Source organism: Diadema antillarum, unplaced genomic scaffold (genome assembly GCF_040938485.1).
Source record: "Diadema antillarum isolate AM-2024a unplaced genomic scaffold, OU_Dant_1.0 scf00000114, whole genome shotgun sequence".
NCBI lineage: Eukaryota > Metazoa > Echinodermata > Echinoidea > Diadematoida > Diadematidae > Diadema > Diadema antillarum.
The window spans coordinates 997,265-1,015,217 of NW_027271003.1; the positions used below are offsets into that span (position 1 = coordinate 997,265).

At 38.6% G+C, this 17,953-nt stretch overlaps 1 protein-coding gene across 1 annotated transcript in view; it reads left to right on the forward strand.

Moving 5' to 3' along the window:
• LOC139719708 (uncharacterized) overlaps positions 1-17,702 on the forward strand; it is a 31,516-nt gene extending 13,814 nt beyond the window's left edge. The window contains exons 9-16 of the mRNA XM_071631103.1: positions 3,573-3,696; positions 4,957-5,102; positions 6,110-6,154; positions 6,795-6,904; positions 9,142-9,322; positions 14,714-15,062; positions 16,252-16,450; positions 17,396-17,702. Of these exons, the coding sequence (XP_071487204.1) occupies positions 3,573-3,696; positions 4,957-5,102; positions 6,110-6,154; positions 6,795-6,904; positions 9,142-9,322; positions 14,714-15,062; positions 16,252-16,450; positions 17,396-17,702 (1,461 nt within the window). The remainder of the gene's footprint in view (positions 1-3,572; positions 3,697-4,956; positions 5,103-6,109; positions 6,155-6,794; positions 6,905-9,141; positions 9,323-14,713; positions 15,063-16,251; positions 16,451-17,395) is intronic.
• Positions 17,703-17,953: the final 251 nt, after the last annotated feature.

Genomic DNA, 17,953 nt, shown 5'->3' on the forward strand with positions numbered 1-17,953 from the left:
TCGCATATCCTTACACACAGACTGCAAACGCAAGAGTTTTACATGCGTAGTGAGCCGGGCTCTCGGCGTGCGTGCAATGGATCAAATTGTATTAGTCCAATGGTAAATGGAGTCACAATATTGAACGGTAAATGGAGCTACAATATTGCACGGATGATAATGTCATAGTGAAATTAGCTAAATGATTAATCTCAAACAACCAATCAAATTACAAGATATCTTTTATATAAAGATCTAAATAGCTAAACTCTTATAGTCCTCCTCCCAGATTTATTTTGGTCTAGACCAGGCCTATATCGTGTGTTGTATAAGGCAAATATTTAATGTTTTAACATTCGTGCCACGGTTCGAATATTACATTCGGTGCAAGTTTAACCGTTCTATTAAACTTTGCGTTATTGATTAAATTGAAAAAACATGCACGCTCATGCAATGTTCGGTACCCTCGCACTCATAAACATTGAATATTTGTATACTATTTTGCCTTCATCAGACAGAGCAAAGATCGCAAATTAATGTCGCTCTGTGCTTACCAAACGTGCCGTAGTCTTGGTAGCGGAAATGTCCCTTCTCCATCTTTCTTCGTCACTTATGATAATGCGTTGTCATAAGGCACTACTACTATCATTTCCTGAGCTCAGTTGATGAAACACATACACACATACGCACGCACACACACACAAACACACACAGACACACAGGGACACACACATATATATACATGTATATATATATATATATACGCACAAAACATTACAGATATGCCTTTTGTGGATTTACATCGGCTTCTGGCAATCGATTTTCCCAGTTTCAACCTCACAATGTCGCGTGTGATAATCCAGATACAATTTACTCCACGCAGTTAACGATATAGACGTCCCATGTTGATTAACCACTTACTGATAAGTTCATGATGTATGTCCGAGATGAAACAGATATTTTGTGAATGAATTCCGGATGTTGGATATCACTTTGTCACGGCCAGTCGCTATGGAGCCATGTCAGGATGCGAAACTCACACAGACGTGCACACACAAACGCGCAATCAGCAGAAGATAGAAGAGGAGACAATTGATGAGTGTTGGTTAAATATCTCCCTCGATGTCGAAATGAGACTGCAGCCTGAGCGAGAGAGAGAGGGGGGAAGAGAAATAGAAAGAGATAGAGAAAGAGAGGGAGAGAGATAAATAGAAAGAGAAAGAGAAAAAGACGGAGATAGAAAATAGAAAGAGATAGAAACAGAGATAGAGATAGACATAGACATGGACACCCCCCCCCGAAAAAAAGGCAGACAGAGAGACAGAGACGGAGAGACAGAGACAGAGGTGGAGGGAGAAAAAGAGAAAGAGATAGAGAAAGAGAGGGAGATAGAGAAATAGAAAGAGATAGAGAAAGAGACGGAGATAGAGAAATGGAAAGAGATAGAGAAAGAGACCGAGATAGAGAAATAGAAAGAAATAAAGAAAGAGACGGAGATAGAGAAATAAGAATAGATAGAGAAAGAAACGGAGATAGAGCAATTGGAAGAGATAGAGAAAGAGACGGAGATAGAGAAATAGAAAGAGATAGAGAAATAGGAAGAGATAGAGACAGAGAGAAAGAGACGGAGATAGAGAAAAAGAAAGAGATAAAGAAAGAGAGGGAGATAGAGAAATAGAAAGAGATGGAGAAAGAGGCGGAAATAGAGACAGAGAAGAAGACGGAGAGAGAGAGAGGGAGAGAGGAAGAGATTTAGAACAAGAGGGGAATGATGGGAAGGGACGGTGAAGAAGAGGAAATATTTGATATCCGTTAAAAATGCATGTATCTATGTACTCTACAAACAATCTCCCCTAGATATCAAACTCGAGATTGTGTCTAACGACTGAGCCAACAGGAGATATACAGCATGACAAAATTACACTTTTTATCACAGTTCAATTATTTCTTTTTACTTACTCTTGATGGCATGGTTCTGGAAATTATAATTTAACTTTAAGTGCCTATTTTTGGGAGGGGCGGGATGGGGAACATTCGTGTGGCGTGCATCTCATATCACATCAAGTGTTTTACCACCTTTACTTATGAAAATGATGGTAAAGGGGGTTATGTTGCGAGATATCCTCTTTGTTGTCGAACTCTTCAGGAGTTTTCTTTTCTTTTTTTTCTCTTTAATGCCCCCCCCCCCCAAAAAAAAAAATAATAATAAAATAAAATAAAAGACACGCAGGGGCAGTTCAGCGCTTCTATTAGTGAGGGAAGGGGAGGGGGACGAGACTGTGAGGGGGAAGGTCATTATTGTCAATGGTAGGTCGACTTTAATATCAGACAGATTGCGGTTAGAGCGATTATTAGGTTGGAGGAGTTGTAGTTTCTTCCTTTGAATTAGCTATCTGAGTAGAATAATATCAAACTGTTGAAATGATATACAGAACAAATCAAGTTTGTAGTGTCTCTGCTTTCCAACGGCCAAATAATTCATTTTTGCATAAATATTATTTCTATTTTTTTTTACTTTCTATATAAGTACTACTAGTCCACAATATACAAATAGAGGAATTAGACCCCTCCAGATCGAAAGCTCTTTTACCATGACATTTTGATTTACCCTTTTCTAAATCATCCTCCATTCCCTGGGAAGTGATTGATCCAAAACGACAGAACGTGTTTTCGTCAGACAACTTAAACATTGACATTGACAGGAACAAGAAAAAGGTGCACAGCACCATACAAAACTCCTATTAGCTAAGCAGAAAATTTGAGTTTTTGAAACACATTCATTTAATCATTTATTCTGTACTTCTTTGTCATTGTCCTCTCTTTCTTTCTTTCTTTTTTTGCCTTTGCTTTTGATTTGTAAAAAACAAGCAACCACCAGCTTGATTTTTAGGGCCATTTGATTATATATAAATAATTGTGTTCGCGCGCTCTCGTGTGAGCGTCTGTGTGTGTTTGTGTGTATAATGTGTATGTTATACAGTATAGTTGGTTACTCATTTTGCATATGATTATTATGTCTCTGCTCCCTTTTGTGTGTGTGTTTCTTTTGATTTACCTTTTCGAATACACCAACACGGAGAGTCTTTGAGCATCTGAAACCTCAAATGCCGGAGTGTACAGTGCAGTGGCAACAGCTGCCGTGAATATAATTATATACCTGAGTAATGTTTAGTTTTCTTTCTCTTTAATCCCTCCCTGCACAAACAATTCAATAAATTGGTTAATCACTAAATGGTGCGGATCGTCACATTGGTCTCAACGTCGTATAAACTGCGACACGTTTGTGTATCAACGGGGGCCCCAAATGAAAGGTAGGCAAAAATTGGGAAGGAAAACGGATCGTTCAAAATTGATTTCGTGCGCCAAGTGATATTGGAGCTGCTGCCCGTAGGTATACTTGCTAAGCGAAAGTTAAGCAGGCTGTGGCTCTCATCGGAGGACATAATGCGTTTCCTATACCAGTGAGGTCTTCAATGTGGATTAACTGTGCCATGTTTCCTTGCAAAAACGTGGTAGAATGGGAGAGGATGAATGCATGTTCAAATATAGGATTCCATAGAAACATCTGCTGATTGTCATCTTAATCCTGTAAGAAATTGTCTCCAGTCTTGGTGTCCATGATCTGTCAACTACAAAGGATGTACTTCAAAATCCATTTGGCGGGCAGCGTCGTGCAGTTTTTCCTGCTTATCGCTGCCCAACTAGCAGTCACTCATGGTAAGTGAATGACTTTTCCTTGTAATAATGCTTTGAATAATGTCTTGACTTTATAAGTGAAACAATGTATGGTAGATCTAAAGATGAAAAGAGCACAAACAGTATTCACGCTGCATCGTCTGATATGGTTGTCGTGGATTCATCTTTGTTAACGTTATCATTCGCGCATGACGTTCGAAGTTTCAAGAGGTCTGCATTTCAAGGCAAATGCACTGAATTTGAATCCACACTATCTAAGGCACTGATGTCTATCTCCCACTGGTATTATGTTCGTGAATATAAAGTTGTAGAAGTTGTAAAATTGAAGGAGGAATGCAAAAAGTTTCTGTCTGGAGAAAAGTAGTCATTTTGTCTGCTTTCTTGCGTAAGCTGAGAGCATATTGAATGTTTAAAGGGATAGCATAGTTTTGGTTGCAATGGGGTTTCAAGTTTTAACTTTTGGCGAGATAATTAGAAACCACTTTTATGAAATATCAAAGAACATACCATAAGCATTCTGTGAAAAATTGATAATTTACTTGATGAAAATCGGTTTTGAAATGGCTGAGATATCCAACACCAAGCGATTTAAGACGATTCACAGATTTATTTTGATTCTACAACTAAAACCATTGTAGTACGTGAGCAGCAAACTGCTCAAAACGAAAGAGAATTTTTAATCTATACCTTATATATGTGCCAGTAACAATCAATAGTAAATACTTTAATGAAGAGATAAAGGGAAAGCCATCAAGCCTCCATACACGTGTTTTGGGAGTTGATATGTTAAGTTTTGTTTTGTTTGTACCATGAGGATATCAAGCAATCCCTCGAAACAGTTATAGTTGCATACCAGACCACGGTCTAGAGGTGTGAATAAATGGCGATGATACGTAGTCACTTGGAGGTAATTCTTGATGATACGAGGGATATTTCGGTAGATGTTTGGCGTTGTCATGGCAACCCATAGTGGTGGGTGCATAAAATGAGAACTCATTAGGTTAAGCGAGCAGCTTTCCACTTGGCCGAAAAAAAGGAATGAATACGGGCACATGCGATTTTGTATTATCTCCCCAAGTTTGATGAGCTGTATGATTAATTTTTCCAAATTAAAAACACGATCTTTTTAATCATTTCGAATGTGATTATCATTAAAAGAGCAAGGCTAATGAGCAATACTTTGGTATTGAAGGATATCACTGTATTTATAGATATAATCTCTTTTACCTCCCCCCCCCCCCCCCCCTCCATCCCCCTCCTTTTATTTTTTGATTCTCACAGCGCTGTCATACAACCAGAGTGTTCAGAATAAACTCAGCACTATGCTGCTTGACAACTATGGTCCTACCTCGGACAGACCCGTCAATGACGCCAATGAACCAACTGATGTCACCTTTCGTTTTCTCACCAGGGAATTAATCAAATTCGTACGGTTTTTGGAACTACGTATTTTCGGCTTGATTTTGTTATATCGTATTGCTTGTGGTATCATGTGTCTTTGCATTTAATGCTTGTACTACTCTAATCTTTCAGCCTTGTAGAAGGAAATCTTCCTACCTTGAACTTGGCTTGATGAACAGAAATTAAGATATCAAGACAGATGTAAGATTATCAGTAACACAGATCACAAAGAAAATGTATATGGTAAATATTGGCAAGTATACTGAATTCATGGCAACATGATGTCAACTCTCTCATTCACGGACACAGATTTCACTACATCTCCTTTCTTAGAATGAATCAGAGCAATTATCTTATGCAGTTAGTGTGTGGTTGTATTTGTTCAGAAATAATTATATCAGTTTTACCCGCATGATTTAACTACAAGGAAAGATGTCAGATGAAGCTATGCCATCTAAATGTGCATGTATGAGAGAGGTTTATAATTGCAATATTCTAAAGAATATTCATGTTAAGTCAATTTCAACTTTTTTTTTCATTTTTGCTGTTAAAGCAAGTCCTTCTTGTTTCTTAACTTGACCTTAAATTCTTTGCACAAAAGGCTTAATTGAGATGTTAAACTCCATGTTAATATTCTCGCATCTACAATAAAAAGTATCATGTTTTCGAAGACAAAAGGATATATTTGCAGTAGTAAGTCGAATCTCGGAATTCTATTTTCATTTTCTCTTTGTCAAGTCGAATTTTCACGTCAAATATCTGCACAATTATAATAAAAACAGGAGAGACTTCTCAGAGTATGCTAGCAGAATCTAATCACACTCTGATGCTGCATGATTTAGAATGAAAATATCAAATTATTATTCTTGGTATATTAGATTTTGTTTAGTACACCTTAACTAAAATATATATGCATAATTTGGTAGCAGATCAGATAGGATCGAGCTTGATATTTTTGCCGTAAATTTCTGCTTTCCAAGACTGAATTGTCAGAACTTATATCAGTATTGATACTGAATGTTTCCGTTGTTAGGATGAATCTTTGCAGCAACTCAAGCTCTCAGCTTCCGTTAGAATGGTGAGTTCGATTTTTTCTACCTTAGTTTCATTAGGGATATTTTGTGAGCTGTTGTTTTTTTAAAGCTCGGTTCGTTTTAGTCTTTCTGTTTTATCTTCTCTAATTGCAATCGACTGCACATCATGGTCGATGAGTAATCACCACTGCGACTGACGAAATAAGACTTCCATTGATAACTAATTTTCACATTTCTCTTTATTCATCTGCATTGGAAATATGAATGGTTTCGTAGAGGTGAAACTAAACACTTTTAAGGGGAATTACGTAGTTGTTATTTCGCCCATATTCTCTAAAATCAAGTCATAAAAACGTTTTGTGCACCCCAAAATCAGCATTTTTTTAAAATCTCAGCTCTATTTGCAAATAAATCAGAATGGAAATTGGTTTTTTCCCTTGACTTGTTGAGAAATTTGTGAAAAGTTTTTTTTTTTTTTTACGGCTTTCATTATCTTAACACTACAGACATAATTTGAGTTTGTTCTCTTAACAAGATTAGATCTATTTTCTAATAAAAAGAATAACAATATAGACATGAAAGATTTGGAAGTCTCTTTGATGGATAGGAGAGCAAAAAAAGAGAAATTCCGCATAATTACTTTTATATCTTTGGTGGTTTTCTCGTTTCTGTGACGTCACATAGAGATGGCGAGACGAGAAAATGACGTGGGTTCCAGAAGACTATGGTGGCATAGATCTCGTTACAGTGAGGCAAGAAGATATTTGGGAACCAGATATCATGCTTTATGAAAAGTAAGTCACATTTTAAGCCCATATCAATCGTCAACCTTGATTAAATTACTTTCGGCATTATTTCTTATCAACTTTAGTGTTTGTGTGTTTGTTCATAGTGTGTTTCTACATTTGTCTGGTTATTATTTGTGTTTCTTTGTCTCTGTGGGTATTTTGAAAGTGAATCGAAAAGATGATAAATCGGCCTTCAAAACCGCAGCATCAAAGATGACATTTGAGAGGTAATGACTGAAAATATGCTCGGCTTCTACTTTATTTAACCTAAAATGTGTGGTACACGACGAAGCAAAAGGATAGTAATTAGTGAATGGGGCATGCTTTTAACAGTCCTTCATAATATGACATTACTTACGCTTTTATTCACTGGAAAGGATTGGAAAATTCATCATGACTGCATGACATGTTACTGAAGGACTGTCGCAGATTTTAGCAATCATTTGTTTTCCTTCTAAATCTCAAATGGATAAGGTACAAATGTTTGCTTGCTAACAGCTAGATTCTCTTTTTCTCGTTTCATTAATTCGCCATAGACCGTTTCTATTCGATCATTAAATCTATTGTGCGCTTCGAAAAATGATGCGGTATAGGCTATACCAATACACACTGTCAATCCGAGCAGGGTATCCCTGTATTCAAAATCAATTTGGCCATGCAACTTAATCGAGAGGCACATGCATAACAACACACGCATTTTGCTACATAGACTCACGCTCCTCCGATTTTCGTAATTAAAAAGGATGTGCAGCGTTCAGTTTATTTGAACCTAGTCGCACGCGACGACGACAACAACTTCATAATAGTTAATGGTGACAGTATGGGAAAAAAATGTTGATTTCACAACGATCTACAATTATCTATAATAGGATGCTTTTTCTCCTGTGCCGAAACATAATAAATATAATGATAACATAATCTATCGTCTGCTACGCATTGTATGCTATGCATGATAATTTATGATCTTCTTTCGCTTCAAAGTATTCACTTAGAAACCTTTAAACATCTTAGATGAACAATAGCAAGGGCTAACGCATCATACTTTAACTCCGATATGCAATACATTGACGGAATATATTACCTTGTTCATGCAATACGGAAGATGTCCAACCATGTTATGATATTCATATTATTCAATTTAAAAAAAACGAATGTTTTGAACTTCGAACTACATTCGACTAAGAGTGAAATATGAAAAATTTATCTCCCTCTTTCACCTATCTCCCTCCCTCTCTCTCTCTCTCTCTCTCTCTCTCTGAGCAGGGATAAGATAATCTACCCTTTTATTAACAACCAAGGCGATATCTAATTGCTGCTATCGAATAATTCATAGAACTTTCCCCCTCTGCAGTAGAATGCTATATGAATTTCATTCTTGCATGACAAGTGGCGTTTAATCACTTTTTACTGATTCATCCATGAGGGGACTATGCCCTTGGCCCTCCAGTTCGATTATAAAGAGAAGGCAAAAATATCGATAACATGTGGATCGATGGAAGGGTAATGGGAGACAAAATTAAGGCAGACGCAGCAGCTCCTATAATCGATCTCATGATTTCAAGGCAGTTGTATCTCTCGAGTATTATTGGTAACCGATAATGCACCAACACACGCTCTCTGGCGGAGAGGCCAACCGTAATAACCTCTTCATTGGTGCGTTGATTAGTTGTCATCAGCTATTCTTTGTGGCCGACATACCGCCAGGCAGGATTGGCATCAGCTTGTGATACTAGAGCTTACAGCAGTAAACCATAATGAGACCTCTATCTACTGGATTACTGCAACTCAATTTTGCTTGGACCATGCATGGTTGATGATTTAATCTGGTTAGATATCTATTATTGTTAGCGATAAAGGTTCAGTGATGTTAATTGATTTTTAACTCATCCATCTTCTTTCTTTTGGTCAACCTGTCTGTGTTTTAACGATATCAATAAAAAATTGTTATTGTTATCACACTAGTAATAATGATTATTGTAAGTATTATTATCATACTTTTTATCATTATCATTCATAATTATTATAAGTAAAAGTACAGTTAATCATTATTATCGCTATAATAACTATTATTGTCATAATCGTCATTATTGTCATCATTCTGTTATCATTATCATCCTTATCATTATCATCCAGGGCCCCCAAGAATAACAGTGTAAAAACTATATTGATGGGGCTACCAACGGTAAAGAATACTTAATAGATGACTACTAAATAATTGAATTACACTTTGCTCCGCCCGCCAGTGTGGTCAAGGATTTTATGAGTATCGGGCGCACATTTCTCCTCGCCCGGAGCAACGGGGAGATTGACTGGTATTTTCCCGCCATCCTCACAGCAGCCTGCACGATGAACATCACCTACTTCCCATACGACACCCAAAAGTGTCATCTTACTTTCGGCCCGTGGTCACTGACTACGGATCTGGTGAGATATTTTGACAGAATAAACGCAATGTCATTAAAAATGTTCCTTTAATATGTCGAAAGCTTCATAGATAATTGATATTTCATTGCTCAAATTTGGCTTATACGATAAATTACGTCAGTAAACTTTCAGTCAGTGGAAAAATGAAAGCCTAGCAGCTGAGAAAGAGTGTCATTACCCCATCTACGGCAAGTCGGAGAAAGCCTTCATAACCCCACTTGCATTTTCATTTATTTGGACAAACGTGTCTTAATGTATTCATGATGGTTGTGCACAATTACATGTGTTTCGTGTTTGGATTTTCAGTATGCCAAATAATGTCGTTACAGTTATGGTGTTTGTATGGGGATCTAGGTAAACTCCTGATAAACGGGGAAGACTATATTATGGTTCACAGCAAGTTAGAACTCACGTGTTACACGTATCTTCAAATTCAAAGGAAAACATCGACAGGCTCTAAAACATTTTTCTTGATCAATCGCATCTCGATCCTTTCTAAAAACATTTGAAATTTTATATTAGTTTCTTTGAATTTTAATGATTAATTCTTGGTACTAACCGGTGATAGGGCACGAATATCCATATACAGTGTACACTTGTGAGAGCTTCAGAATCAGGATGGATTTTGTTATTTGCGTGTCTGTAGGGATGTGCGCGCGTGTGTTAGTCTGGGTGCCAAAGCCACTTTTTGGGCCTAACCTTGTTTTACCGTCCACCCAATGTTTTTTGATGGTTTTACCCTATTTCGGGGGTGCTGAATCCGAATCTGGATGATGCAACTCTTGCATCCTTGAGGGTTTTGAGATATTCAAGATGGCCGCCAAAATGGCCGCCAAAACCGGAAATTCCCACGTATTTCCTTCTAAATGGTGAGATATTGACAACAATTAATGGATTTACCCTATTTCGAGGGTGCTGAATCCGAATCTGGATGATGCAACTCTTGCATCCTTGAGGATTTTGAGATATTCAAGATGGCCGCCAAAATGGCCGCCAAAACCGGAAATTCCCACGTATTTCCTTCTAAAAGGTGAGATATTGAAAACAATTGATGGTTTTACCCTATTTCGAGGGTGCTGAATCCGAATCTGGATGATGCAACTCTTGCATCCTTGAGGATTTTGAGATATTCAAGATGGCCGCCAAAATGGCCGCCAAAACCGAAAATTCCCACGTATTTCCTTCTAAATGGTGTGAAATTGGAAATAATTGAAGATTCTCCCTATTTGGAAGGTGCTGAATCCGAATCTGGATGATGCAACTCATGCATCCATGAAGTTTTTGAGATATTCAAGACGGCCGCCAAAATGGCTGTCAAAATGGCCGCCAACTAAAACCGGAAATTCCCTTGATTTCCTTCTGAATGGTGAGAAATTGAAAACAATTGATGGATCTACCCTATTTCTATGGTGTTAAATCCGAGTCTGGATGATGCAAACCTTGCATCCTTGAGGGTATTGAGATATTCAAGATGGCCGCCAAAATGGCCGCCAAAATGGCCGCCAATCAAAACCGGAAATATCTATGTATCAGCTTTTAAATGGTGAGAAATAGAAAACAGTTGATGGTTTTATTCTATTTCGAGGGTGCTGAATCCGAATCAGGATGATGCACCTCGAGATAGTCAAAATGGCCGCCAAAATGGCCGCCGAAACGGAAACTCCAATGTATTTCCTTCTTATAAATGGTGAGAAATTGATAGCAATTGATGGTTTTCGTCAATGGCACAGTTTGAACTTGCCGTATATACAGTGAAACCAGCTGTACTGGATATCTTTGAGTTGGTACGATACAAGTGTGCCAGCAATAATTAACCCTTCAAGACTACAGATGCGGTTGAATAATTGCAAGATTACACTGTTTCATCTACATATAATGGATAAGTTTTGAACACTAACAATTAATGGACAAGACATGTTCATCTTAATCATATTGTGATAGTGATGTAGAGAAGTGTACTGAAATTACCCAACATTACCTGCCTTAATCCATGAGCATTTTTAATCTCTTTATCCATGAACACTCAAATTGGTTATTTGATTTATATTGGTGGTCTTGATGACATTGTTGAAGACACGAGTGGGACATTTTTATTGTTATGCTTCGATTTTTTCTTCAATATGATGTAATATTACGTATGTATATATGTATATATAATCTATTACAAACACACACGAGGGGACGGACAAATCACAGGTAACGCGCCTTGGGAAAAAAAAACTAAATAAAAATCAAACGACAACATGGAAGGTAATAGTTGATAATCCAGTACTTCCGAATATCATAATCGCTCAGAGTGCTTTTAAAATTACCCTTATTGATATCTACTATAGTGGTCATGGATGCAACCATTTCCAATGACCTAATCAGAATATGCGACAAGTTTCACAAGAATACGAGGCGAGACTCGCTAGAATACAAGACAAGTTTCAACACCAAATACCAACATGCCATAATTTAATTTTACTCTATTGATAGCCGAAAAGGATTAACTTTACATCTATGGAGCCATATTATTGGAGACCACAAGTATTATTTCATAACAATTATGCATAAAGACATTTTCAATCGTATCTTTCTTTGCGTTTGTACGTTTCAGTATGATGTCAATATCACTTCTTCTTTTTTCCAGTACGTGTTAAAGTTCCGTTTGAGACATATCGGAATATCTCAGTATATTACAATACCATTGTGACTGTCATTTTGACTTTCAAAAATTTTTGGCTGATTTGACAAATTCGCTCAACTGAGTTGAATTCAAGAATACGAATTATTGCTTTTCTCCCTGCATGGGTTTAATCTCCCGCTTCGCGTTGGAGCACAATACTTCACCATTTCAGTATATGAACATGTTAAGGAGTTTCCGTTCATACAGGACATTTATAGATGTCCGAAAACCTTCAAAGACCTTCAGCACCCTCGAAATAGGGTAAGACCATCAATTTATTTTAAAAATTTTACCATTAAGAAAAAATATATTGACGTTGGAATTTCTGCCACTTATTTTGGCTGTCATCTTGGACGTCTAAAAACCCTAAAGAATGGACGAATTTCAACAACCAAGTTTCGAGGGTGCTGAATAGGGCCTAAAATTTACCAATTTTTGACAGTTATTTTGGCGGTCATCTTGGACATCTCAAAACCCTTAAAAAAGAACACGACAGTTGCATCAACCAGGTTCGGATTCAGCACCCTCGAAATAGAGTGAAACCGCCACTTGTTTTCAATTTCACACCATTTAGAAGGTAATATAGGGCTCACATGGAAATTTTCGTTTTTGACGGCCATTTAGGGGCCATTCTGGCGGCCATCTTTATTATCTCAAACCCCTCAAGGAAGTAAGAGCTGTATACTGGAGCTTCAAATTCAGCAAACTCAAAATAGTGTAAAACCACCAACTGTTTTATATTTTACACAATTTAGAAGGAAATAGGGGTTCTACATATGAATTTCCGTTTTTCGCGGTCATTTTTGGCGACCATCTTTATCACCTCAAAACCCTTAAGGATGCAAGAGTTGTATCCTGAGCTTCGGATTCAGCACACTCAAAATAAGATAAAAACCACCAATTGCTTTCAAATTGTCACCATTTAGAAGGAAATACATGGGAACTTCCGTTTTGGGCGGCCATTTTAACGGCCATATTGACTATCTCAAAATCTTCAACAATGCAGGAGTTGCACCATCTAGATTCTGATCCATGGGGCACCCTCGAAATAGGGTAAAAAAATCAATTGTTTTCAATTTCTCAGAAGGAAATACGTGGGAATTTTCGGTTTTGGCGGCCATTTTGGCGGCCATCTTGAATATCTCTAAAACTTCATGGATGCAAGAGTTGCATCATCCAGATTCGGATTCAGCACCCTCGAAATAGGATAAAACCATCAATTGTTTTCAACATCTCAACTTTTAGAAGGAAAACCGTGGGAATTTCCGGTTTTAATTGGCGGCCATTTTGGCGGCCATCTTGAATATCTCTAAAACTTCATAGATGCAAGAGTTGCATCATCCAGATTCGGATTCAGCACCCTCGAAATAGGGTAAAACCATCAATTGTTTTTAATTTCTCAACATTTAGAAGGAAATACGAGGGAATTTCCGGTTTTAATTGGCGGCCATTTTGGCGGCCATCTTGAATATCTCAAAAACTTCATGGATGCAAGAGTTGCATCATCCAGATTCGGATTCAGCACCCTCGAAATAGGGTAAAACCATCAATTGTTTTTAATTTCTCAACATTTAGAAGGAAATACATGGGAATTTCCGGTTTTAATTGGCGGCCATTTTGGCGGCCATTTTGAATATCTCAAAAACTCCGTGGATGCAAGAGTTGCATCATCCAGATTCGGATTCGGCACCTTCCAAATAGAGAGAATCATCAATTCTTTTCAATTTCACACCATTTAGAAAGAAATACGTGGGAATTTTCGGTTTTGGCGGCCATTTTGGCAGCCATCTTGAATATCTCGAAACCCTCACGGATGCAAGAGTTGCATCATCCGGATTCGGATTCAGCACCCTCGAAATAGGGTAAGACCATCACTTGTTTTCAATATCTCACCATTTAGAAGGAAATACGTGGGAATTTCCAGTTTTGGCGGCCATCTTGGCGGCCATTTTGAATATCTCAAAACCCTCAAGGATGCAAGAGTTGCATCATCCGGATTCGGATTCAGCACCCCCGAAATAGGGTAAAACCATCAAAAAACATTGGGTGGACGGTAAAACAAGGTTCAGCCTCTGGCACCCAGACTATGTGGCCGATAATCCTCCTTAAGAATTTTATGCTCAGTCACGTCAGTTGCATTGGAAACCTATAGTCTTTGTGTAAGATGTTTAGAGCATTTCGAGTTGTGGTTCCAAGAGGGATAATGAAGCACCAAAAAATGATAATGAATAAGAAAATTATTGTCAATGTCAATAGAAATTAAAGATGAGCAAGTAGCTCATCAGCTCTTATTATAGGGATTCAAGTAGTTATAATTCAAATACATGTTGTATTCTCTCCTTCAGTATTCGTCCCTATAGCTCTTCAAAGTAAAATGAAGCGTAAAATGTTATCGTTTTCACTGTAATTATTGTCATTACATTTTTCTTTTTACTTCATCTTCAAATTAGCTCACTTATAAACTTATTGTTAATGTCTTTACTGTTGAATCGAAAGAGAATTCACATTTCAAGCACGCGGGATTTGAACTTATCACACTCTATTGTAGCAGTAGAAAACAAGTTGGAAATCCCAATTGTCCCTTTTCCGATATGTTTGCTAAAATGTAGATCAGTAGTTTCGATTTTACAAAGTGTGCAGAAAGAGAGAGAAATGGTTAAAATTTGGCGATATCGAACGTTAGCCGTAGACTTGGATTTCAATTCGGCGAACAAACCCCACAGATCAACTTCACACACGCTCTCGAGGACTTCAATCCGTTTCGTCGAAACGGAGTATGGAGTCTGGAAGAGACCATGGTCGAGGACAGGATCGTGCACTCCTGCTGCGACAACCGCACGTGGTCGTCGATCCGGTACACGCTGTACATCCACCGGGAGTCGGGCTTCTACACGCACACCATCATCATCCCGTCCGTTCTCCTCACCACGCTGCTCGTCCTCGTGTGCTGGCTGCACCCAGCTTCCGGTGAGAAAGTCACCCTGGCGGTCAGTAACCTCCTGGCCTTGATTCTCTTCCAGCAGCTCGTGGCGGATCGGATGCCGCCCAGTGGGGAGACGACTTCAATCATGGGTAGGTTTTCTCGTTGACGTCGACATCGTCGTCGTTGTCGTCGTTGTCGTTGTTGTTGTTGTTATTATTATTGTTGTTTTTTCTGTTGTTGTTTTTCCCCTTGGTTGTTATTATTGTTGGCATGTTTTTGTTATTGTTCGTGTCTTTTACAGCACTGTCTGGTGGTGATGTTGTTTTTTGTCGTTGTGGTTGTGTGTATGCGTGTACCGTGTCATTTTATGTTATTTTGCCTGACACCGTGCTGCTTCAGGTATCGCCATTGTATATGTGTTGTAATTGAAACATAGTTATTGAAGAAAAGTCCCCAATCGATAAATCGGTATTCTACTGTAAAGAGAGCTGTACATCATCTGATATTTACTTTTCATCCTTTTAATTTTTTTTATTGTCTCCAGGTTTTAGAGGAATAGACGGGCTGTCAGAATTGCCATAGAACCAGACATGCCCACAAAACCTATGGGTTTCAACACATACATTTTCTTCACTCAAAAAGTGCAGAAACAAACTATAATTGCATTCTGTACATAAGCGAACTTTCGGAGATGCAGGATACTTTAAAGGGATAATACAGTTTTGGTGGAGATGAGAATTGGGTTTTTAACTTTTTGCGAGATACCAAGAAAACACTTATGATATAGTACCGAACATACCATTTTAAGAGGAATTCAACGTTTATTTGACGAAGATCGGGTTTGGAATGACTGAAACATCAAAAAACAAAGTAAAGCAAAGCGATCGTAATAAAGTGTGGGTCCCACACTTTATTAGAATCGCTCTTTTTTGATATCTCAGCCATTTCAAAACCAATTTTCATCAAATAAACATTGAATTCCTCATAGAATTACATGCTCTTTCACATTTTACAAGAGGTTTCTCATTACGTCACCAAAAAATGTTAGAAACCTGAAATTAGGTCACAACCATAACTGTACAATCCCTTTAATATGCAACCATATGATTATCATAAATATTATTACAGGAAAAAGTATCTGAAGTAAAATCATAATGATATCTGCGCAATTATCTTTTCCACGCGTTGGTGTAATCTGTTCTCCCTCTCCCCAATCTTGCCCCATCCCTCCCTCCCTATCTCTCTCATTCCCCTCCTTCCTCCCTCCTCTCCCTCCCTCCTCTCCCTCCCTCCTCTCCCTCCCTCCTCTCCCTCCCTCCCTCTCTCAATCCAAACCAGTCAACTTCTTTGTGATGATGATCGGACTGAGCTGTGCAGAGGTTCTCACCGCCACCCTGGTTCTGCGAGTCTACCATCACGGGGGCCGCAGTCGCCTGCCCGGCTGGGTGGCGCGCATAATGCGATACAGACTCATCGTACCTCTCTACGCTCGTGTGCACTACGTGAATGCAAACGTGGGAGCGAAAAAGGAACCAGAGTAAGTCATCAGAGATTCAAAGAGAAAGATGAAAGTAAAAAATAAGAGTTAAGAGAAAAATTAAAAGATGGAATTGATGTCACCATCATCGCTCACATAGTCGACTCTGCCATATTTTTGTCAAACCCTGGACCTTCTGCGTGCACAGTGCGTTCATAAGGATGTCGAGTATGAACACCGTATCAACTCACTGTGAAGAACTCTGTAGGGACACTGTCTTCACACTGTCAAAACGTTCCAACTCAAAGGGGATGGCCAGTAACTGATCAGTGGGAATCAGTGGGAATGCTGGAGGATGATCGTTCCAATCCTTGTGGGATTCATATAAGAGTACATTATATATCTATTGTTGTGTGAAAATTATTTGCTTCAGAATGGTCTCATATTCAAGTAATGAGCAGTTTAATGTTTCCAGGTTAGCATGCCTGGTCAGTGACGGGGCATTAATCTGCACATTACTTCAATATGAGACCGTTCTGAAGCATATAATTTTCACACAACAGTAGATATATAATGTACTCTTAAATGAATCCACAAGGATTGGAACAATCATCCCTCAGCATTCCCATGATTCCCACTGATCAGTTACTAGCCATCCCCTTTAATATCATATTTCACATTGTGTTCCTCCATCAAGGATTGTCATCACTACAAGAAATAATACGACCACTACTAACAGTAATTGATGATAATGGTAATGATAATAACAATTCTAACAATAATAACAATAACAAATAGTCCTATACCCAGGGTAGCTATTTCAGCGTCAGCTCTCCCAAACGCAGTGTTGCAAAGAACTGATTGAGACACCTTAATTTTCAACATTGCGAAACAAAGATGGCTTGTTCAAGCATATCGAAAATAAGTGCATGTCATCAAGATTGTACCTCGATATTTTCAATGTTGGTATGTTTCACGGTCTTTGCCATCATTATTCGTCTGTAGGTGTGTAGCGCCCTCTTTTGACAATCACGTTATCTGCACGAAGAAGTCATCTCATTCCAAAGGAGGCGAGGCGAACACAGCTGACGAACCGATCAAACAGAAAACAGTGACTCCGGCCGCTCAGCCGTCGATATTTCGGCCCGCAGCAGACGACAGGTGCGACCAAGAGGAGATCATCGCGATGACTTGGCGGGAAACTGCTCTCGTCTTCGATAAACTGCTCTCCGTGCTCTTATTGCTCGTCACCCTCGGGTCATGGCTTTACGTGGTCTTCTGTTTCATCTTGAGGTCGACCACGAATGAATAACATCATGATAAAACACGTCTGCCTCCACTAAACGGAGATATCACATACGAACGGTTCGAACTCCTAATGCTATCCAACACATACAATATTATTCACCTCGATGCAGGAAGTCAGTTGTCGCTTGTAAGGATTACTCCCATGACAATGTATCGTTTCTGTAATTCTAATTTTAAAGGGGAAGGCTAGTAACTGATCAGTGGGAATCAGTGGAAATGCTGGGAGATGATTGTTCCAATCCATATGGCATGGCT